Source organism: Lampetra planeri, chromosome 1 (genome assembly GCF_965212315.1).
Source record: "Lampetra planeri chromosome 1, kcLamPlan1.2.h2, whole genome shotgun sequence".
Taxonomy (NCBI): Eukaryota; Metazoa; Chordata; class Hyperoartia; order Petromyzontiformes; family Petromyzontidae; genus Lampetra; species Lampetra planeri.
Window position 1 is genome coordinate 33311561 of NC_136107.1, and position 24343 is coordinate 33335903.

A 24343-nucleotide genomic window follows, 5' to 3' on the forward strand; every position below is an offset into this window, starting at 1 on the left:
CAAGGTGTGGCCTTAAAGTGGCAGGGGTAGAACCTTTTTTCTGCCAAGGGCCATTTGCATATTTATAACATCATTCACGGGCCATACAAAATTAAATTTATGTTGTGCTATGAAAAAAGCTCCTAGACTTATTGAATTTCGAGTAGTTTTTTGCCTTGGCAGGGCCAGACTAAATGATTTGCTGGCCTTATACGGCCCGCGGGCCGGACGTTCCCCACCCAATGCCACTGTGTGTACTGACGTTACAAACAGCAGGTTTGCACCACAGTGGATTCACTGGGGTCTCCATTATCACCCAGCTAGTACATGGACAGAAGCCGTACCGTCGTTATATAGTGTGTGCATGATATAGAAATGAGCAGAAACCCACAAATATTACATTACATATATTCGGTATGCGTTATTTTGAGGATGATAGGTTAATTTCCTTTTTATTATGTAACTTTTTGTTTATTTTTTATCCATTCAACATATGGTAGATGTGTTCATTTTATCTTCGTTGTAACTCATCGAATGGCTTGCATTAATGCAGTGTATTATTTACTGCAGAAAAACAAACTCTGGAGCCAAACATTTGCCTGTACGTTTGTAATGGGAAACCTGGAGGCATCTGTGCAGCGAGGGCTCGCTGTGCACATTTCTGTGAGGCTCTGTAAATATGCACTTACAGTTCACACGTGGGCTATGACATTACCAGGCACCATCATTTCGATACAAAATGTTTGACTAAATAGGACTTATTTTAATTACTAACTCCTCCCTCATTGGTAACTGATATAAATGGCCAGAAGGCCTTGTGGGTGACGAGAAGTATAAAAAATGTATATACTTTATTTTCTTTTACGTTGAGGGACAGATATATGAAGGATATATCCCAGGAAACATGCAATGTTGGGCCAACATTGACATGTGTTTGGGACCGTTGGACCACCGCTGTGGCCCAACTTTCCATGTTAACTGGGATATTGTCTGCTTGATAATTTTGTCGCTTATATTGTCCATAATTACGCTTATGATTATTTTGTTTTAAGCTTGGGTCCGTGTCACTTTCACAAGTGTACCAGCCAATCTCATTCGTGTCTTCAGATGTAAGAGTTCTGTGAACCTTGGTTGCTGGGATCGTAGTGCATTGCAAAATTCACTGAATAAACATGTGGACACATGCAGACACAACAAAAGTTATGATCAGGTATGGAGTTGTGACCACGCCACAACAGTAGACGTGCCAGACGAAGTGCCCTTTGAAGACATAGGCAATAAAGGCTCACTGCAAGGAGACCACAAGACAGGCTCACTTGTTGAAAATTGACAAGCCAGGGTTACGGGAAGATACACCTTCCTCGGAAAGATGGAACGTTGGACCAATGTTAGCCCAACGGTTCCAAACACGTGCTAACGTTGGGTCAACGTTGTATGTTAACTGGGTACAGTGCTAAAATTCGCCAACTTTCTGTCAGCTTTCTCTGCTCATCGTTTCGTACCCCTTCACACATGCAACAGCATTGTAGGGAGGGGATGGCTTTCTGGAGTTGTTTGCCGGATATCAGATCTGACACCTGCAGGCAACGCTCGCTTGCACTGTTTGACGTCGGATCTTAGGTTACCTGTGCAGTCCATGTTTCATTTTGCGTTCTTTTTAATCAGTTTGCTCAAGAACAATACAGAACAGTGATATTTGCACAGGGACACAAAGAACAGATACAATGAGTCTATAATTTCAGGCCTTAGTGAAAAACTAGCCAATGCGGTATGCCATGGGCCCAATGGAATTACCGTAAATTATTAACACATTACATAACTCAGAAAAAAGCATTTAAATAGGGAGGGCCAAATATACATCAGTAACATCAGTGTTTTGATGTATTGATATTTTAACATTGATGTTGATGGCTGCAATAACATAGAAACATCACTTTTTGGTTTTTCTTTTAATGTTTTCGTTTCGAGGAAGTGAATTTCAGTTGCAGTAACTTCTCACCCTCTTGCATACGGCTGGTAGCCTGCTACTAATAGGGAGGGTCTCCACTTAAATACCTCGGCGCTGGATAGGACACGCTAATTGGCACTTATGTGTGAGATGTGGAGCGTCTCTTATGAGCACTGTGCTCATAATAACAACACTGTCACGTGGCATTATTGTGAGAGATGGCGGCGGCTCGGTGAGGCCTTCATCCAGCAGCGGATAGACCACGGCTGATGACGATAATGTGAATAACATTGTTTGAGAAATAACATGGCGTGGGGAGACACCAGTCTGGCGAGCTCCGTGATCTCAGGTGTCGTCGTGCCCTGCAGGTGAAGAGTGACTTCACTCCCGAGTCACCAGCTTCAGTGACTGACTTGCGTGTCATCTCAGCAAGTAGTAGCCCCTCCCTCTAGACCCGCTTAATATGGAAACATGCACTGGGTATTTAAGGTTTGCACGTCTGGGCGTCAGACCAAGCTCATCGACTGTGCGGTAGTTGGTTTCCCGTTCACCTGCTCTCGCCTCGGGTTTATCATCGTACGCAAGATGGCAGCAACTCCACTCTGCATCGTGTCAGTAGCCTGCTTCTTCTGCTGGTAAATATCGTTACTGGATTAGGGGGGATGTTCAAGGGCATGTATAAAAATGCTACAAAGTAGTTGTAACAAATAATCAAAGTAGCTCATGTAAAAGCAGTGCAAGAATACAAGCAATTACAATTGAAAAACTTGAATAAGCACATTGCTACCGTTACCTTTTATCATGACATGGTCACATAATATCATCTTACTCTCAAAGAATAATTTGCACAAATATTGCACTGTTCCTTTGAATCTTGACTTAATGCTTCCGTGACTGCAGGAATTAATATTCTTTGGGTCTTTCAGTAAAGTTACGTAGATAGGTTCAAAGAAAATAACAAAATAACAAAAAACGACGACGTTTCGATCGCAACACAAGCGGTCATTATCAGGAAAAGCGGTCCCTTTTTCCTGATGACGACTGCTTGTGTTGTGTAGTTTTTTGTTATTTTCTTTGAACTTATCTACGTGACTTTACCGAAAGACCCAAAGAATATGTTCCTTGGAAGGCCACACTTTTGAGTTGTTTGTATATTTTAAGCAAAAGTATATATTTTATTGCATGGCTAAGGGAAGTTCCAGATTTTAATGGTTTTCCAGTTAAAATAAACTGATTGCTTAACCTATATGATGGGGGAATCAAGCTTGTGTTTGGTTAGCTTGAGAAGCATCAGAATGTTATGAAGAAATCGTTTTTGAAGGCGTGTATTGTCACCCACTTTTGATTACGTGCTCACTAAAACGGTGGATAGGGTAGACACTGCAACATGCACAGGAATTACAATGGATAATATGCATCTGAAAGACAAGGGTCCAATTCATATAGATTTTTGGTTGCCATTCCACCACTTTTTGGTGAACGATGGCACATTTACCGAGATAACAGGGCAGGTACTAATTGCGCCCTTTGTATAAACACTCAACATTTATTGGCTGAAAACGTCTTCATATAAAAACTCAATGCAAGTAACCCTCCTGAAAAAGTCCTACGACTCAGTGTGGCTTTTCTGACTAAATTAAGAAAATATGAATAAAAGTTCATTCGTATGTCCACTTGTTCCCTCTAATCTACTAATTTGTGTACGTTACTAAACAAAATATAGAGGAAACTTTGGTGCTGAAAACAGTTTGAAAAGTTGCATAATGAAGTAATGAATGCAAATTAAAATCACAGTGATGATTAAGACACAAAAGATGAGGATATCGATGATGATAATGATGCTGTTGATTATTGCAATGAAGCTTCACCTAATACCTGAATTCTGCAAAAGCTTGAAAACAATTTCTACATTAATTGGGACTTTTGACTGGACAGATGTTCCTAATGATGCATGTTTGTTAACTAGAACCCTGGCTGGAGAATTTTAGCTTTGGTAATTTTAGGCATTCAAAATGGGCGCTGGCACATAACCATATCCAAAACAAAATGTATGGCAGTAGGAAAACATATGCTCAGTAAAGATCACTCAATCAATCTTAGTGGGTGTATAACGCCTTTCACAAATGAATTCCCTCAAATCCGCTGAACAAAAAAACCATTATTAAATGAACAAAATAAAAGATTGTAAGTAGATACACCAGAGAAAGTAATAACAATCGGTAAGAGAGCAGTGTAAAAAGCCGTAATACATAAAAGATAAATAGAAAATTTAAAGCAGTTAAAGTGAGTGATAACATGATTTACAAGAGTGTGAATGCTGTATCATAATGCGATGTTTTGAATATTATGATGATAATTGTGTTGATAATTTCCTTTCACTAGTTGTTGTTGCTGATGTTATGTCTCCTGCCACCGATGTTGAAGAAGACAGTGTAGAAGAGGTAGTGTTACCAAGAAATCTTCAATGTGAACAGGGACTCTTTAAAAATAGTAGGTTTCATGCGGGAAAGAAACTCAAGAACCACAGAAACACGCAGACGGGGAAGCTCCATACAGCTGGACTCAATAATCTATTTTCCGCAACTTCTTCTTATGGCGATCTAACAGCTCACCGCGTTTGCGAATTACATTTTTCACGTGATCCGTGAACAAAAGCCTCCAGTGATATATTTCTGACGTGAACATACGAGGGGGTCCTCTCCCTTTAGGGTCCCCTCTGCTCAGCCTGCTCGGGATGGGGGATAGAAAAAGTGCCCTAAACCTAGGCTGTCTCACCCACTCCCGGCTGGATTTCCTCGTCCAGTGGGAACACTCTCTCGGTGATCGGAACCACAAAAAACTGTGACTTGTGTAACATGGAATGTTCGCACTCTGATGGATAACAAACATAATGTAAGACAAGAAAAAAGAACTGCTATCGGCATCAGGTATCCTGCAAGATGTAACATCAAAGTCGCTGTCCTGAGTGAGAAGAGGTGCCTGAGGTGAAGGTAAGTTGAGAGAATATGGAGGCTACACCTCTTTCTGGAAAGGAAACCTGCAGAGGACAGATGCATTCATGGTGTCGGCTTTGCAACTGTAGCGTTAAATTTTGATTTAAAGCTTTCATGACTGCAGGGATTCATATTCTTGGTTCTTTCGGTAAAGTCACGTAGAAGGGAAATAATAAAATAAAAAATATATAAAACAATACAATTCTCACGACGTTTCGACTGCAACACAAGCAATCATCATCAGGTGTGAAAACCACAGCAAGAAAATTTGAAATAAATTAACTCGTAAAAACAAAGTTTTTCACTCTAAATCCTTTATATGCGTGGCGGCTAGAGTCCTCTCGTCCTCTGGCTTGAGATGGCTGCCACCTATGGGTCAGATGATTGTCTGCCAGCATTAAGCAATTGGTAATTAAATATTTAAAAATTTTCCCTAAACAGTTTACATTTTTGGAAAAAAATTTTCATGAAAATTAATTGTCACGCACAACGAGTCTGTGTGGAAAATGTCAGCTCGATTGGATCACGGGAAGTGGGTGAAAAAACGACCGAAAGATTTGCACGGTCGTAAGCAAGCAAGCAAGCACGCAAGCACGCAAGCAAGCAAGCAAGCGAACTTAATATAAAGTGTTTAACAAGTAAACTCGTAAAAACAAAGTTTTTCACTATAAATCCTTTATATGCGTGGCGGCTAGAGTTTTCTCGTCCTCTGGCTTGAGATGGCTGCCACCTATGGGTCAGATGATTGTCTGCCAGTATTAAGCAATTGGTAATTAAATATTTAATTTGTTTTCCCTAAACAGTGTAAAATTTTGGGAATTTTTTTTCACGAACATTAATTGTCTCGCACAACGAGTCTGTGTGGAAAATGTCAGCTCGATTGGATCACGGGAAGTGGGTTCAAAAACGACCGAAAGATTTGCACGGTCGTAAGTAAGCAAGCAAGCACGAAAGCAAGCAAGCACGCAAGCAAGCAAGCAAGCGAACTTAATATAAAGGATTTAAAAAGTGGCTGATTTTCTTAACGTTCGCACCACGGACAGCGATTTGGCAGGTGTTCAGATGGACGAGTCCATCTATGTTCGGAAAAGAGGAGGGAGAGGAAGAGAATGGAATGCGGTCTGAAAGTCACCGTAAGTGTGAACGCAATCAATTAAGACCTGAAATGGTTTATCAAATCCTTCCAATGATTGCTAAGCCAGAATCCAATTTCTCGATGAAATTGTCTCCATGTTTGTATATGTGGATAGCCTCATGAACGAATCTCTCATGGTAGCCAGATGGCTTGCAGAAAACCTCTGTCTCGGAGAAGTCAATGTCACGTGAGCCCACTGAATTATAACAGTGATCTGCCACGGCCGAGGTATTGGTCCTACCGTGTTTTAGGTCTGCTTTGTGTTCATGGATGCGGTCCGAGACATGTCGTTTGGTTTCTCTAATGTAACTACTACCACAGAGGCAACTCAGTTTGTAGACGCCAGGGTACTGTATGTCCGGAATCACATCTTTTACAGACAGAACCAGATCACGGATTTTATGTAATGTGTTGAATCAGACCTGGATCCTGTGTTTATTTAAGATTTTGTAGATCTTTTTTGTGATCCCCGCAATGTAGGGTAAGATTATGGTTTTGAATGGCTCAAGAGGGTCCTTCTTCATGGTTGGAGTGATGGCTTTGCAGATTGTATAGTCGGAGTAACCATTAGCCTTAAGAGCTTGGTGTACGTGCTTGAGTTCACTGGCAATGTGTTCCTGGTCGGAGATGCATTGGGCTCTATGGTGCAGAGTCTTGATGAGGGAATTCTTCTGGGACGGATGGTGGTGGGAATCCGGTTTCAGGTAAGCATCCGTATGGGTAGCTTTTCTGTAGACAGAGTGGCTCATTGAACCATCGGGTCTCTTTTTTATTAGGACATCCAAAAAAGGTAGCTTGCCATCTTTTTAGACTTCCATGGTGAATCTGATGAATGGAATTGATGTGGTCGAGGAATTGGTCTAGAGCAGGTCGGCCATGTGGCCAGATGACAAAAGTGTCATCCACGTACCTCTTCCATAAGGTTGGGCACAGAGTGACAGTCTGGATGGCTTTACCGAAAAAACCAAGAATATAACTTTAGTGTTGTAAATAAAGGCGGACGATTTCTTGTCTTGTGTCCGGGCCACTTTATTACAGTTCGTTACATAACACTTGTTAGCTAAGCCGAGGATTCGCCGCCCGTCGCTCGTTCGCTCCCTCACTCGCCACGTCCCTATCCTATTCTCTACTCTCCTTCCCTATTCTATTCTTCACTCTCCTTCCCTATCCTATTCTTTACTCTCCCTGTTTCACCTCTCCCGGCTGCCATGTCTCGCTGTTTCAGCGGGTTGACACCACGGCAGCCGCGGCGTTAAGCGTGCCGACGTACGGACTGCGCTTACCCCTAGCGACCCTATCCAAGCCTACCCAGGTCCACACAGGACTACTCTCAGCATAACTAGCTTGGCGGGTCCGGCTTCAGCTTCTCGAGTCTTCTGTCTTCATCAACTCCCCTCCCGGCTCGTTTTCTCCATCTTTTATATCCCTTGCGACCCCTTCGAGAATATTCTCTAGAGGACCCTCTATGATTGATGGATACTGGTCTTATCAATCCCGGTCCACCTCCCCCCTTGTTTACCCCAACAGAATTACCCCAACGGTCGTCCTGACCTTAGCTGCTCTTACATCCCCCCAATGATGCTCACCAACCGCCTCTTCTGGCCACCCAGCGCGGACATGCAGTCATTCCCGAATATGCGCGTGTTGAACCACCACACAACTAAGAACAAACTTGTCAGTCAGTTGTAGGAATGAATTTACGTCTTATGAGCCTTCATTTCAATCTCAGCAGGAAATGGGCCTTTCGAGAAGACGGAGCAAGTGAAGGCAGATGAATTTGCCAAAGTTGAAAACAGCAAATTATTATTCGGTTCCTCAGAGACTAATATTTAGAGAAACAATGTAAAATCACTGGATCATGTCATATCAAGGATGAACACGATGCGGGTCTTTGCAGCAGCTTCACAGCTTTACCCCTCCGTGTGTCCCTGTGCCCTGGCAGCCTGGGGTCGAACCGTGCTGTCGCCGCCGTGTCGACTGGGAACACAGCACTCTTCGACTCCTTGAGCAAACTGGGCACATCCGGTGTATACGAGCGGCGCATCCGGCCCACCGTGGGAGGTGCTCGCTCTCTGTGGATGTGGATGTGTTTGTGACCAGTGGGACGGGTGGTCTTTCAGGGCCAGTGGGGCCCGGGATCCACCAGCGATGAAGGAAAATGAAAACACCTGGACAGTTCCTACTTGTATATTATTTGTTGTTGTTTATGAACTGCATCCTATTTATAGTTTGACATGTTTTAAAGTACAACTTCGCATAGGTTGTTGCTCATAACTGGGATGAAGCTCGCCCACGATTATCAAGTGCAATGATTGCACAGGTTTTGATGGGAGTTTGCAAAAACATTTAACTGTGGATTCGTACACTCTTGGAAAATGGTTTGAAAAACATAATTTTTGGGTCTTATTTGGCAAATAATGCAATACACCAAAACTGATCTGTCATTGCTCAATTCGGGGACTATTAATTTATATTTTACTTATAAACTAAATTGGTTAAAATCGTCATGTACCGAATGTACATTTTAAAATGTTTTCCTCTTCAGCAATAACAATTCAATAAATAGCAAATTACAAATGGGATGCAACAAAGTTTAAAATTAATTAAAAGTTATAAAAGTGTTAAGAATGCCAAATAAAAAAATATAACTTTTACAAACACCAAGATATATATATTTATATTGTATTAACTGCGATATCTTGTGAACTTTATTCGGCTGGAAATGTTCTATCGAGAGCACCCATAAACATGAATGGTCATGTATGAATACGATGACATGAAAAGTGCACAAAGACGCATAGATAGATTAATGTTTGCAATTAGACTAAGAGAGGGAAAAGGTACTCATGGATCAGGGAAAAAACACAAATGAGAGACATCATATTGGCATGTAAAATAAGTCAATGGTCTTGGGCAGGACTCTTCGTGAGATGGAATGAGGACTCACGGATGAGATTAGCGACAGAATGGCAGCCAATGGAGTGTATGCATCTAAGAGGACGACTGTTGTCGAGATGTAGCAATGTGTTATTTAGATGTGTACGAGTGAGATCGATTGTAGTAATGTTGGATCATGTGGGATGGCAACGGCATGGGGGAAGCCTTCATCCAGCAGTGGATAGATAATGTCTGATTGTGATAATGCATGTGTGTATTCAAATGGTTGGACAACTTACAACTACTGTCGACATTACAGTCTCTTCTAATTTATTTGTGGTTCAACCATAACCGAGACCTAAATAATTGTTCAAATGGTAAATGCAGCATCGTATTTTTCCCCATTTCCTTTTGCAGGACCTCCGGTGGTTGTAAATGCCAGCATTATCATCAAACGGTTTGGCCCCGTTACGGAGACATCCATGGTGAGAGCATCAACTAGCAGGGTTTTGTTTTCTTGAGGTTTTTTTTTTAAAGTGGCTCATTCAGGTCAAGAGATTTTCCAGCCTCCTTGGGCCACTGGCAATATTTTCATGTTGAACTGGGACCAATATGAATGCACATCTGTCAATGTTCAATTTATATTGGAATTAAGACCATCACGTTGGAAACATGCTAGTCTCCATCCTATAAGGCAAGGCCATAGAACAAATGACCCAGATATTTTCTCAGAATCATGGACCGGAGACTGATTTAATCTAACTTAGAATCTGCAACAAAGCTGTCATAGTTTCCAAAACACTTTCAGAACTCTACCCTTGAAGTTGGTATTAGCACTGACACATACACACATCAAACAATCTCCACTGTTTTCCACAAAGTAATGGCGACATGATGCTGTCACCAAAAATATGCTGTAAGTCATGGTAGATATCCAGTTGATATCAGTTAATAAGCTGAGGTGAATAACGTACTGTCTGTCGAATAAACTATGCACTTGGTGCAAGTGCTGCTAGTGAGTAAGCATCTGCTATGGCCAGAAATGCATGAGGGGGTGGTGAAGCCCGAACCGAAACCAGCCACCTTTGTCTCCCAAGTGCTCATGTTTACATACTGCATTGGGGACTAAATTAGAACTGAAATGAAATTAAGTTGAAATCGGCGGGACATGTCATGAGAACAACTGTCAATAGATGAGAGACAATTAACTACGGAGTGGAGAATGATATAAGGCACAGGATAGGTTCATATACAAGTTGCCACCCATGTTATCTGTATCAAGGAATGTAATTTAGTCACCAGGTTGTAATGCAGTTCACTAACCCCTGCTGCACCCCATTCCTCATATACACATACAAGGGCAAACACACAAGTTAAAGGTCATTTTCATTCTTTGTACCCACAACCCCTGCATGTGCTCCCATTGGAGAAACATTTTCTTTTTTCATTGGATTTATTTTTAATCACCTCCACTTTTCTGCGACTTCCTGACTGTCTGCTTGACACTGTGTTGCTTTGTCCTCTCGACCCTGGCGTGATTGCTACCAGGACTACCAGATATCAATTTTCCTTCAACTTCGCTGGAACGATCCCCAAATACAAAATCTAATGGCAAGTGCATCGTTCAAGGAAGAATTCATTGACCTCGGCAACAACTTCTATGACCTGCTGTGGAAGCCGGTACTTTTCATCGAGAACGAAAAGACAGCGAACATCCACGCCATCACATCCGACAACAAGATGCTGCGGCTCTACAAGAATGGGGACGTGTTCCACTCCATGAGGTGCAATGCACAAATACATCCCTTATAGTCTTTAGCGACTGTTCGTTCGTGTAGCGCTTCTGGACTGATGAGGCAGGGTCCAGTGGCCATACATTTATTTTATATAATTCTAAATGTCCCTGAATGGCGAAGGGGAATACACATGAAACTCCACTTGGTTGAGCTATCATTTGTGGCAAAGTCGCTTCTGAAAAAGAGCTAATAGCTCAGTGGACCTTTGCCTGGAAAAATAAGAAAATATATATATTCTTAGGTTTTTTCGGTAAAGTCACGTAGGTAAAACATCAAAATTAATAAAAATAAAATAAAATAAAAATCACGACGTTGCGGAGGCAACACAAGTCTCCGTCATCAGGTGGGACCGTCACAGCCAGATTAGCTGCATCAAGTGAGGCAATGATTCAAGATGTAATCCCTTAAAAGCAAGTTGAGGGGGGAGGAGAGGGGGGGGGGGAGCTCATCAGAATGTGGTAGCCAATGAATTTTTTTTATTTTTTATTTTATTTTTATTAATTTTGATGTTTTACCTACGTGACTTTACCGAAAAAACCTAAGAATATGAATCCTTGCAGTCACGAAAGCTTCAAATCGAGAAGAAAATATATAGTTTTAATGATTTCCACGGGAACGGAAGTTTTTATTTGCTCCCTTCAACCCCGCAAGCAGCAAATCCACATTGGGCTCAGTCTGCACCACGCCGCCAAGAGCGTGCTTCCTCTCTCCACCAAACGCCAATAATCTCTGATTGACCACACACAGTAATTGACCACACACAGAGTGATTGACCACACACAGTGCCACGCATGCTCCCATTATTTAACGTCAACACAATAAATTTGGGATTTCTCGCCAGAACACAAATCAAAATTATGCGCCCCCTTCCCTTAATGTGCAACTAGGAATGTACGTTAACCTTTCTTACAGATATATCAAATCCCCCAAATTAAACGCAAGTAATTTTAACACGTGGATTAATTCATTATTATATTATGCAATCAAATTATTTTAATATGCAATATGATTAATTATATGTATGTTGACCTTTTTTCACACCGTACGTAGCCAACCGTGCTTAAATCAGGTTAATCTTTTAAATTGCAATTAATTAAATAAAATCAAGTACGTACTGTAATACAAAGGTATAACTGCATTATAGCTGGATTAAATCAGAATATAACTGAACAAATAACCATTTAATCTATGTATCCCGAGTTAATACTAAAACGCACTTTAAACAACTTAAATCACTTTCCATCACTATTCATCACCGCATCTATATACAATGTGACCTCGATTCATTACCATAACAACGTTGAGCTTTTACGGAGCAATACAATACAAATTATGTAACTTTTGTATAATTTAACAGCATTAATCCAGCACTATTGATCACGGAAGAAAGGTTATAAATGTAAAATTGAAATTTACCCTATTAACCAATGACACTATTAGTGACGTTGTTGTAATCAGAAATGGAGCTGAACGGGAGTAAGATAAGAGGCATTGAGGATATGCGAAAGGGGTGGTGGAGTGTACAAATTGTGATATTTGTGGGAATGCATGTGGGAGTATTCAGGAGAAACAGTATGCATTTCACAGGCAATGTTTAACAGAAATATATAATATACAGTACTGTATAATTTTTGCGCAAACATTCAACAACACAGCGATGTCTCATTGTACTATTGCATGGTTGGGATCTCACAAGTCTCTTCTGCTCATTACAGGGTGACAATGGTCCTGGAGTGTGCCATGATCCTGCGTGACTATCCCATGGACCTACAGCACTGTCACATGAACATGGAGAGCTGTAAGAGCGAGAGGGCATCTCCCCCCTGGATGGTGTTTCTTTTTTGCCCTGACATTGTGGGTGGGACATTCCGTTTTGAGGACACAGGCTGGAATTAAATTAATTATAGTAGATTCATTGTCATTCTTACAATTGTTCCTCATCCTCTGTTTCATGGCTGCTAGCGGTATGTTAAGCCGGGGAATCATAAAGATGCTTGGTTGGCTGCAAGAACATGAGGTCAATCAATCAATCAAGTCTTTATTTCTATAGCATTATTTCGTACAAAAGATGCGATTCAAAGTGCTGTACAGGTAAAAGGAAATAATGTTAAAAGACTAAATCACAAGAATAGTAAAAGCAATTTCCATAAAAACCAAAATTGCATCGTAATAAATTGCTAGCGAAGGCATATAACAAAGACAACAATATAAATCATCTTAAGTTAAAGCAAGTTTAAAAAAGTAAGTTTTTTTTTCATTCTGCATTCTGACCACAAGTATATGTGGTTAATGCAGACATGATTCCTTGTAAAAGGTTTCAGTTTGGTGTTTTAAACATCTTAACGCCCAAAAACATTTATTATGGATTATAAACACCTGTTTTGTTGCCAGAAAAGAGGGGGAAACCTATTCTCAGTAAGTTTTCAGATTTCACTTAAATTGTTTAATGATTGCGAAGCCTTCAAATCCCCTGGCAGGCTGTTCTATAGGCGAGGCCCATGCACACTGAAGGTCGCTTCTCCGCGACGTTTGTTCCTGGCCCTTGGAGTGACGAAAAGAGAGGATCTGAGGGATCTTGTTGGTTCATATCTTAAAAGCATAGAAGACATGTATGCTGGTGCCAAACCATCCAACGATTTAAAAGCCAATACAATTATTTTAAAAACAATTCTGTGACTGACTGCCAGACAGTGCATGGACCGTAAAATAGGTGCCACGTGGGTGCTCTTTCTGGTTTTCGTAAGCACACGTCCTGCTGCATTGTCAATAAGTTATAGGTTACATATTGACTTTTTCGGAAGACCGGAAAAGAGAGCATCGCATTAGTCAAGTCTGCTGGTAATAAAGGCATGCATCAGTCTCTCAGTAGTAAACAGAGAGAAAAAAAGGTTGTACCATAGCTATATTTCTAAGATGATAAAATACCGTTTCGGTGATATATCTGATGTGGGCTTCAAAGTTCAAATCCGGCGTTTTCTGTCAATGTGAGCAGTTTATCTCTTTGGGATTTTGCTCCAATCACCTCTGTTTTGTATTTTTTAAGTGCCATAAAAATGCAGTGACAACCACATTTAAACTAGATTCTGACACTGGTTGCTGTGGGCAGTTCAAGAGAAAATTAAAATTACCATTGAAAATGTGACGACTAAATAGTAATCTTAGTTCGTAATTCACAAGACGGCAGAGAGCGCCTTGAGGTATGCATGAGTGACGCGGTATGAATAATACATTATTATTTTGATAATGCTCATCTATTATAAAGCCCGGCGTTCCGTTTGTCCATCAACTAAAATATGAGAGCCTTTCAGAAGGCCTGAATCAAAAAGGTATAGAAAGTGAACCCTCCCTCCCCCAAATGTGGGGGTCAAAAGTTGATTCAACAGGTTTCCAAAAATTGTCGACCCCCCCAAAAAAATGTATTATGTAGGCATTTATGCCTACACACCCTACATACAATAGAGTCCAGATTTATTTTGGATGCATATATGCCTACACACCCAACATACAATAGAGTCCAGATTTATTTTGCATGCAAATATGCCTACGTCTCCTCCCCCCCGCCCCATTGTTCAGACATGTCTCAGTGTGACTGGTCGGTTTGGTTTGGTCAGGGCTGCTGGTAAAGAGCTATTGCTCATTTTAAAAAGTCAGTACTAGCGAGTAAAATACCTTCACATAAAATTAAGGTTTTTAAAATGTATCTTTGCATCTAATCAACTTTAAGGTACAACCCAGTAGTATCTGTACACACCGACATTCTAGTGATTTAAACCTGGCAGAGCACAACTGTGTTTTTATAAAAGCTTCCACAAGACTTAGTGCAGATATTGACGGCCGTCTGGCAACATGTAAGTCACCCTCTTGGAACTCAGTCAACACACCAATATAAAAGAGATAAAATAATGCATATGTAGGATTATGGTGTCATCTGGAAATTGGCAAAATAAAAAAATACACACTGATATTTATCATTCGTGTTAACCTTCAGAGGTAACGCCCAGTACTAAAAGAGCAGAAACAAAGCATCCTACCGAACATCATAAGAGCAAGGGGGGGACGAGACGTTACAAGTCTTGTCAGCACTGCTTAGGGGCCGTCCATAAATGACGTCACGCACCGGGGGGGGGGGGGGTCAGACATTTGTGACGATGTTTGACGAGGGGGGTTGATAAATGCGACGTCACATCAAAATGCGCAACTTTAAATAAATATAGACAACACGTTCTACTTAATTAAATTGACTTTTTTGATACATGTTTTCTCCTACAACATCAGAGAGTGCAGCGCCACATTAAATACGCACTCCAATGACAATAGTTTAAAGCGATTTGAAGCATGTTTTAGTTTGGGGGGGGGGGGCAGAGCTTTGTGACGTCATATTTGAGGGGGGGTCTGACTTTTTGTGACGCCGTGTGACGAGGGGGGGGGTCAGAAATCGTCCAAAATTGCGTGACGTCAATTATGGACGGCCCCTTACCTGTTGACGTGTTAATTAAAGAACGATACCATGCTGTGTGCTCTGTGCCCCAGATGGTTACACAACGAACGACGTCATCCTTCAGTGGAACGATACGGATCCCGTGATATTCAACGTGAGCACGGCCACCACCACCTTCACCGTGTCGGAGAAGGGGACCCTGGGCAACTGCGGCAAGACGTATGACAGTGGTAAGCCTAAAGTCTGTGAGCCCAATTGGACTGATATGAAAGAGGCACAACAAAAAACTGCACGTGTCATCCTGAGTTATAATGTAAATACATCACAACTCGTATGTCTACCCTTTACTTGGTACTTGGCTGAAATAACGTCACGTAGGGTAAACCATTGCTAAACTGTGGTCAAATGACAATGCAGGATCAGCGAAAACATTACTTGCTGATAATAATGCTGATTTACTTTTACATATAAACTCATTGTGTGTTTTAGAATATATGTTTATGTCTGCAGGAATACCCCAATGAGCTATTAGGCTTTATTGCATTGGTGTCCTGCGACGGTACGGTACAGATCCTAGTTACAATCATGGGTTTAAAGGTCGTGATACGAACAGCAAGTATCGATACGTGCTGTATACGGTACGGGAATAGGGAACCTGTTGAAGACGTAAAAAAATATTTATTTTCACAAACAAAAATAAAGGGAGGAAAAAAATTAATTTACAAAAGTAAACACAATAAGTAACCGGGAACTTTTAAGTATGATCCATGCAAACTTGGGCTTAGAGTTCCCTGCCGATTATTTACCACAGGAACTAAAGTTTCAAGAGTGAACGGAGGTTTCTCATGGTCGGCAATGATTGGATTCCGAAATAGAATGCGGTAGCGATTTAAAAACGAGGGAGCAGCCACCGAGAAGGCTTTTTTTCCACAGACCGAATTAAATCTGAGGATCTTTAAGAGGCAGTAGGAAGAGCTAAGGCTTCATTTGTTTTATGTTTGGGTCAATAGATCCATCAAGTATTTAGCGGAGCATTATAATTCAAACATATGAAACCAGAACTCCATACTGTACCTTCAGCTGTAAATGAAATAAACGTTTCATCCATTAGTCTGTTGACCTTCTAGAAACAATATTATCCAGCAGCATTTGTTGTAGTGTTGTCATACCCAGCCGTAGACTGATATTGAATGCATGGAGTTAGATTAATGTATTTTGGGGAAGATAAATATCAAAAATTAAATGAAATATACAACTAGCAACGATAAAAATTAATAAAGTAAAATAAAAAATCACGACGTTTCGGAGGCAACACAAGCTTCCGTCTTCAGGTGGAACACGTCACAGCACGATTGCTGTACCACAGCACGATTGCTGTACCACAGCACGATTGCTGTATCAAGTAAAGAGTTACTTGATACAGCTATCGTGCTGTGCCGTGTTCCACCTGAAGACGAAAGCTTGTGTTGCATCCGAAACGTCGTGATTTTTATTTTACTTTTATTAACTTTATTTTTATTTTTTACCTACGTGACTTTACCGAAAAAACCTAAGAGTATGAATCCTTGCAGTCACGAAAGCTTCAAATCTAGAATTAGCAACGATAATTGCAGAAGACAATGATATATTACACAATGGACCATACGATTACCTTGGATCTTGTATCATATAATAAATTGTACCGCCAGACAGCGGGAAATGTACTGGTGCCAGTCGCGTGTGAGGCCCTGGTGTCGGCCGGAGCACGCAGTGACTGACGGTTCCCGACTCTGTGTCTACCCTCTAGGCCCGTTTTCGTGCATCTCGGTGGCGTTCGACCTCTCACGTGACATTGGCTACAACCTGATCCAGCTCTACATTCCCAGCATGCTGCTTGTCATCATCTCCTGGCTCTCATTCTGGATTGACATGTCCGCTGCGCCCGCCCGGGCTAGCCTAGGCATCACCACCATCCTCACCATCACCACGCAGAGCTCGGCTGCCAACTCGCAGCTTCCCAAGGTTCGTGGAGTTGAATCCGTTGACATTTACAGTCAATCATTGGACGATCGACAAAAGAAGCAGAGAAAGGCAGTGGGAGAGATTAAATCAAAGGATTTGGAGGCCATTCCTGGACAACGAAGGAAAAAAGGAATGGAAGAAAATGGGTAATGCCATCACCCAGTCGTAGAAAACGAGAGGCTGACGAAAACAATAAAGTTGCGTTCCAGGTTTTCTATGCGATAAATGTGTTTCAGTCGTGCTCGGATAGTATTTTTCTAGCTCCATATGTCAGTGGTTTATACGCCTGTCCTGTTAGTTCATCCATTGTGCTCATAGATGCTTATATATCTGAAAAAACGCCAATGATCTGGTCAATCAAGCCAGGCTTTAATTTAAGGAGTAATACATGTACAAGGTGATGGTGTTACCCTGCATCTGCTTGCTTCTGCCGTACCTCCGATTAGCACGATTGGCTATGTACAGTGCGAAATAAGTTCAACACACATACATACATTGTGCCACTTCTGGTGGAAGGGCCTCTTTTTGGAGGTCGAGAGAGCAGTGATGGGCAACCTAGACGAGTTAGTGGGCCACAGTTGGGCTGCAAGCTCCAAATCGTGGATGTGCACTAATCATGACCCATGCATCACCCTAAATGCACTTAAAACAGGCCACAATGAGGGACTCCATGGGCTGCATGCGGCCCGCAGGCCACACGTTGCCCGCCACTGGTCTAGCGAGCCCCTCTAGAGGGTATTCAGCACAATTTACACACTGCACGTTCGTCTTGGCAGAGGTGGAATTACCCACACATCACCCCACCATACGCGACCTGCCGATGAGCTGTGTGTGGTGCCTCCATTTACACTCCTGGGTGGTCAGAGGTGGTGGGGGGGGGTTAAGAAACGTTTACATTGTTTTAACTGTAGGATTTTGTATTTGTAGTACGGTAAAGTCATATGTTTCAGTTTTTCAGTTTCATTTATTTGGTAGAGTCCTGTGAGCCATTCGGCTTTTGAATCGGGTGCAACCGCAACAAAAAAAACACATGAACAAGAAAACATCTTAAAGTGACTATGTGACTATGCGCAAACAGAAAAATCCAGAAAGAAACAGCAAAAATCTTCCAGAAAAAGCACCGTACACCAACGCTGTGTGCGAAAATCCCAGTGGGATGCAAGTCAAACAACAACAACAACAACCACAAGACAACTTAGATTAAAGCCATCAGTTTAACTCCGTACTACAACAAACAAACCTAAAAACGTTAACTGACTGACTCGCCCTTCCAGCAGATAAACATTTGTAATTTATTGTTATTTTAAATAAACACCCCCACATGCAAATACGCGAACACATTTTCCCCATATGACGTTCAACAGACTGCTGTAGCAAATGTTGTTAGCGAGCACCTATTAATATTGGCACAGACAAAGATCCCCCGTATAACCTTAACAGACTGTAGAGGCAAGTGCTGTTAGCGAGCACCTATAAAGGCCGGAACGGTACACGAGGGGGTGGGTGGCCAGCACGACGCCCGACCGCCTTTGTCTCCCCAGTGACGATGTTTACACACCGCACCAGGTACTCATTTCAGGCTGAGTCGACTTAGGGGAGGCCCAGGACCGGTTCAGATAATTGTCACTGGTGTTGGCCGTGTGCGGGAATCAAACCTGAGTCGCCAGGTTCATAGCGCAGCGCGCTAACCGCTACACTACCGCTCCCCAGAACACATGTGCACACACACACACGGGGGACATGGGAATGCTTGGGGGCAGGAAGATTTGGGGCGATTATATACAACACTTGAATGAGTAGACTCTTCGTGCCCGTGTTGGCGTCACAGTGACTGCACATGACTGTATCACAGTAATCTGAGCGTGAATGAATCGGGTTAAGTCACCTAGTCCCTAACAAGTATAACCCGTAAAAACAAAGTTTTTCACTATAAATCCTTTATATGCGTGGCGGCTAGAGTCATCTCGTCCTCTGGCTTGAGATGGCTGCCACCTATGGGTCAGATGATTGCATTGCACCATTAAGCAATTGGTAATTATATATAATATTTCTGTCCTAAAAAGTGTAAAATTTTGGGAAAAAAATTTCACGAACATTAATTGTCACGCACAACGAGTCTGTGTGGAAATGTCAGCTCGATTGGATCACGGAAAGTGGGTTAAAAAACGACCGAAAGATTTGCACGGTCGTAAGCAAGCAAGCGAACTTAATATAAAGGATTTAATAAGTATAACCCGTAAAAACAAAGTTTTTCACTATAAATCCTTTATATGCGTGGCAGCGAACTTAATATAAAGGATTTAAAAATATATTCGCCTGTGGAGGACGCGGGGATCGATCCCGCGACCTTTGGCATGGGAAGCAAAGGCGCTACCAACTGCGCTACTCCGCCACAGCCTGTGGAGGGGTTACGCTCTGGGCTCTTACACTCTGACGTTCAGCCAAAGCCATGAATGCGTTCTATTTGAATATATGTAAAATAATTTTTTTTTGCCTAAAAAGTGTAAAATTTTGGGAATTTTTTTTCACGAACAATAATTGTCTCGCACAACGAGTCTGTGTGGAAAATGTCAGCTCGATTGGATCACGGGAAGTGGGTTAAAAAACGACCGAAAGATTTGCACGGTCCTAAGCAAGCAAGCACGCAAGCAAGCAAGCACGCGAACTTAATATAAAGGATTTAAAAATGTGCAGCCTCAAACCAAGCAGCTGGGTTGACAGCCCCTGTTCCTCCTCGTGGTTTCAGGGTGCCCTTAGATTGGTACAAGCGACATTGCTACCCCCTAGCGGTGAACAATGGCTCCGTTGTTGTGATTATGCTTGTGCATATGGATGGGAGTGATGGTGCCGTGTGCGAGAAACCTGGTGTCCCATTCACGGCTAACATCAGTGACGAATATCTGAAGCGGTCCTGAGTTGCTCCTAGGTCAACTCAGCCTTAAATTAGTACCTAATGCAGTGTGTAAACATCAGCAATCGAATAAAACACATTTTAAAAAATGAATTGCCCCCGCATTTGTACGGTGGACGGGAGGCATGATAGGGGTGACCTCATCACGCAGATCTTGCGCACTTCCCCGCCTGCGCGCCACCCAGCCAGCCAGCCACGAAGCCAGCAAAACTTTTTTTTTTCAAATATACAATTAGATAAATCTTTGGTGCGGTGCGTATTTAAATATTGGTGTGTATCTGTCGGTATTTATATCTGTTGTATGGTAAAGTCATATGACTGTATCACAGCAGTCATTGTTGATACGGTTGAGACTCTAAACTCACTACACCTGAGAATTCAGTTCAGCCCTTTGTAACGTTATAACGGTATTAGCCCCAGCAGTCTGTAAGGATTTGTTTGTGTTGTGTGCGTGTGTGCACGCAGGTGTCGTACATCAAGGCGATCGACGTCTGGATGGGCATGTGTCAAGTGTTTGTGTTTGCAGCGCTGTTGGAGTTCGCTGCCGTAAACGTGATGGCTCGGCAGGGCAAACATGCGGTGAAGCTCGTGGATGAGAACAGCTCACCCAAGGAGAAGGTGAGTGAGTGGCACTTTGGTTGACTAGGGGTCGTGATGGTTAGGGATTGTAAGTGGTCAGGTGGGATTAGAGGTGCGATGCGCAGTATTTGGTGGTTCGTAATTGAGGGTGTACCGACCCTGAGACATGGTCATCATTAGCGGCTTCTGCAAACAATTAAGATGTTTTCAGGGCGTCCCTAAACTGATTAGGGGTTTGTGAATGGATAGAGGATATTTCTGGATCAACACAATTAAAATGCAACTGCATCTCAAGCAGTGTTGCCAACTTAGTAATTTTGTTGCGAGATGTAGCAACTTTTTGGGTTCCCGAGTAAGAAAATGTCAATGTGACTAGAAACTTTCTGGAGCAAGGACCTCATGCAGATTTTGAAATGATTCCAGGCGTGGATTAAAGAGCATGTACCAAGTAGTAATACTTAATACATTGACAAATTTCTAAGGACTATCAAGCAACATTTATGTACACTGAGGTTTGTTTGACAATTTTTTTCAATTTAAGGAGTTGCAGCACTAACCTTAAAACTGTACAAAGGTGGGAACATGCACTTCATGGGTAAAAAAAATGTGTGGTGTGACCAAGAAATTGCAGATCCGCAACTGTACTGTGTCATGTCCCAGCAGCCTATTCAGAGTTCAGCTAAATTAAGGTGTTTGGCTGTAAATAAGCTGTAGCCGACTAATGAGTCTGCGAGATAAATGTCACAATTGGTTTATTCCCTTTGTCATTCGCTTTTGTGTTAAACGCATTCATTGCATCTTCTCAGGCTGGAGCCGAGGACAAGAAGAAGATGTACGTGCGGTGCGCACATCGCATCGACTACTTTTCGCGCATCATTTTCCCCATCACCTTCTTCATCCTCAATATCTTCTACTGGGTCTTCTATAAAGTGGTGCTCAAATTCAACTCGTAAATTGAGCAAACCCCGCTCAGATTCTGCCAACGTGCTGAGAAATTACTCATGTAGCATGTGTCAATACCATATATTTATAAGCTGTATTGTATTTAATTGCATGCGCATATTGTGACGAAAACAAAACAAATTTGAAAAAAATACACTTAAATACAAATGTACAGTAAAATAAATGTGGTAGTAAACATTGGCAAGTTAAACATGCCACATTATTGGCAAAATTTGCTCCACAATTAGCAATGATCATGCAACACAGCAAACTGAAACACATGACTTTACGGGGGAAGATGTGTTATCATACTGCACCATACTGGTTTGTGTGGCTTGGCGAAACTATTCACTTGACGTGGGAATACTGACAATTTGGTGACGCCAGCCACATGATAATTTTCAGAATTGATTACCCAGGATATTGTGTCTAATTGGTGACCCCTGGATGGTCAGTCCCAAGTTGCCAACCATTACATCATGGTAGCTACTTTCGTTGTTGAGTTAAACAGGTAAATATTGGACGTTAATTGCCAGACAAATGTTTATGTGTAGCAAACGGGTAACCATTTATATGATGCGATTATGGGTAATACAAAAAAACTTGACAATTGCTATATTTAGGCATTGTATAACGACCTGGAAATTACTTTAAAAAATTACTTACAATTCTACTGGAGTAACCCCCAACTCTAAATATTAGAATTAAATACGTAATATCTCATGTTATCCAGGTGTATTCTGAGATAGGTAAAGTGAGTTACAACTACCATATATGCTACATATACCATTGTATAGCTTTATGGGCGGATTTATTTCTGATTTCATCACCAGCTGTATTAACCCATCACCTTTCGTCGGTCATAGAGCTCTCATACAAAATGTATTGTGTGTCTGTCCATATTTTGCGTATATGTGAAGGTAACTCGCTCCAAAGTGATCTCCTCTCATGATTAATATGTACTGGTATGTGTTAATTATTTCCAGTAATATCAACCAGGAAGATTAACAACTATAATCATTGACATAGATCCCAATGTGCCGTAATTATAATTCACATCTGCTTCAGAAGTAGAAGAATCTACAATGTCAATCAGTAATCAAATTTACAGTTGGATTTCAACACCATGACAAATAAATATCGAACTTAACTTGCTTTTAAACATAGACCTAATGTTGGTATTTTACAAAATGCAATGGATTTGAAGTCACAAGAATTGCGCACATGATACACCTAGCACCTTTCACAAGCGTATGTACTTTCACGCACACTTAATTGAGAAACAGTTATCCGGGTCTGAGTTATAGAAGACATTTCCCTTTCTAGATTTGAAGCTTTCGTGACTGCAAGGATTCATATTCTTAGGTTTTTCGGTAAAGTCGCGTAGGTAAAAAATGTAAAATGAATAAATGTAAAATTAAATTAAAATTAAAATCACGACGTTTCGGAGGCAACACAAGCTTCCGTCTTCAGGTGGAACCGTCACAGCACGATAGCTGTATCAAGTAAGATAAATTCCAAGAAAAAGTCCTTGTATATATACTAGTTGAGGGTGGGAGGAGCCAAGGTAGGTCCTGGATATTATTATTTTTATTTTACTTTTATTAATTTTAAATTTTTACCTACGTGACTTTACCGAAAAAACCTAAGAATAAGACATTTCCCCTTTGCCTCCGGGGTTCTGTGGCCCTGCAAAATATTTCATACGTCCAGTTTTCATAAATATAGAGCCGGTGGACCTAAGATTACCAATCATCTGTTTTTTTGTAACTATACTGTCTGTTACTTTTTATGACCTGCTCCAAAGTGTCCTTTTGATGCCTCTGACCATATATCAAACGTATGTATTTTTGTAACATTTTCATCGTGCAAATCAGCATGGAACATGTTCAATGGCAATGTGGAGTAGACAAAGCAAGTGGGCACTGTGTAAGGTGGACACCACAACACTGGATGTGTGACGAATGGAATTGGTTTCAGCGTGTCTAGTTTGCCTGTTTATACAAAATGCTACCGTTATTCATTAGTCTGGAAGGTCTAAACCAGGCTGATGGACTGTTTACGGTCTTCCACAATAGTGTATCACGAGTTAATATATTGTCTGTATACCCAAATGATCTTACAATATTCCACCAAGTAGTCAACACCGACACGGGTTTGTTCATATTTCGGAAATGGGAAAATTGGCAACCCCAGGCCCACCCCCAAGGCTGACCCTGGATGAGTGAGAGTATTCACAAGTCGGAATGTCAAAGGGCATTTAACAATTTTCACTCATTTAGCTGCCGTCAGCAACGTGAGACACTGAAACTGTGCTCACTGCCACGCACGCCCCGACTTCATGGTCATCTCATGAATCGCTATTCCCAGAGCTGGACAGATCTATAATCTAACCAAGCATACATCTCTTACAATTCAAATAAATGGTTGTATTTAAACAGCATGATCAACTTTCTGAGTTAATGAATTAATCTTGAAATATTTAAGTGTGTCTTACAAATTATAAAGATTCTGTATGTCAATTTAATCAACAAAGTGGTGCTCAAATTCAACAAGGAAATTGAGCAAATCCCGCTCAGATTCTGCCAACGTGCTGAGGAAGTTCTCATGTAGCATGTGTCAATACCATATACTTATTATATGCTGTACTGTATTTTATTGCATGTGTGTATTGTGCTCAAAAGAAGAATACATATCTTACAATTCAAATAAATGGTTGTATTTAACAGTATGATCATCTTTCT

General features: G+C 41.4%; 1 protein-coding gene and 1 non-coding gene across 2 annotated transcripts; one reads left to right on the forward strand and one right to left on the reverse strand.

Moving 5' to 3' along the window:
• The first annotated feature begins 2440 nt into the window (after window positions 1–2440).
• On the forward strand, window positions 2441–22838 carry LOC144721503 (glycine receptor subunit alpha-2-like). Its single transcript, XM_078599167.1, has 9 exons — window positions 2441–2562; window positions 7998–8116; window positions 9350–9417; window positions 10481–10716; window positions 12444–12526; window positions 15259–15396; window positions 16953–17167; window positions 20544–20696; window positions 21464–22838. The coding sequence occupies exons 1-9, from the start codon at window positions 2513–2515 to the stop codon at window positions 21608–21610; spliced, it is 1209 nt and encodes a 402-aa protein (XP_078455293.1). The 5' UTR covers window positions 2441–2512; the 3' UTR covers window positions 21611–22838.
• On the reverse strand, window positions 19487–19559 carry TRNAG-CCC (transfer RNA glycine (anticodon CCC)). Its single transcript has one exon. It is a non-coding gene; the product is annotated as a tRNA-Gly (tRNA).
• Window positions 22839–24343: the final 1505 nt, after the last annotated feature.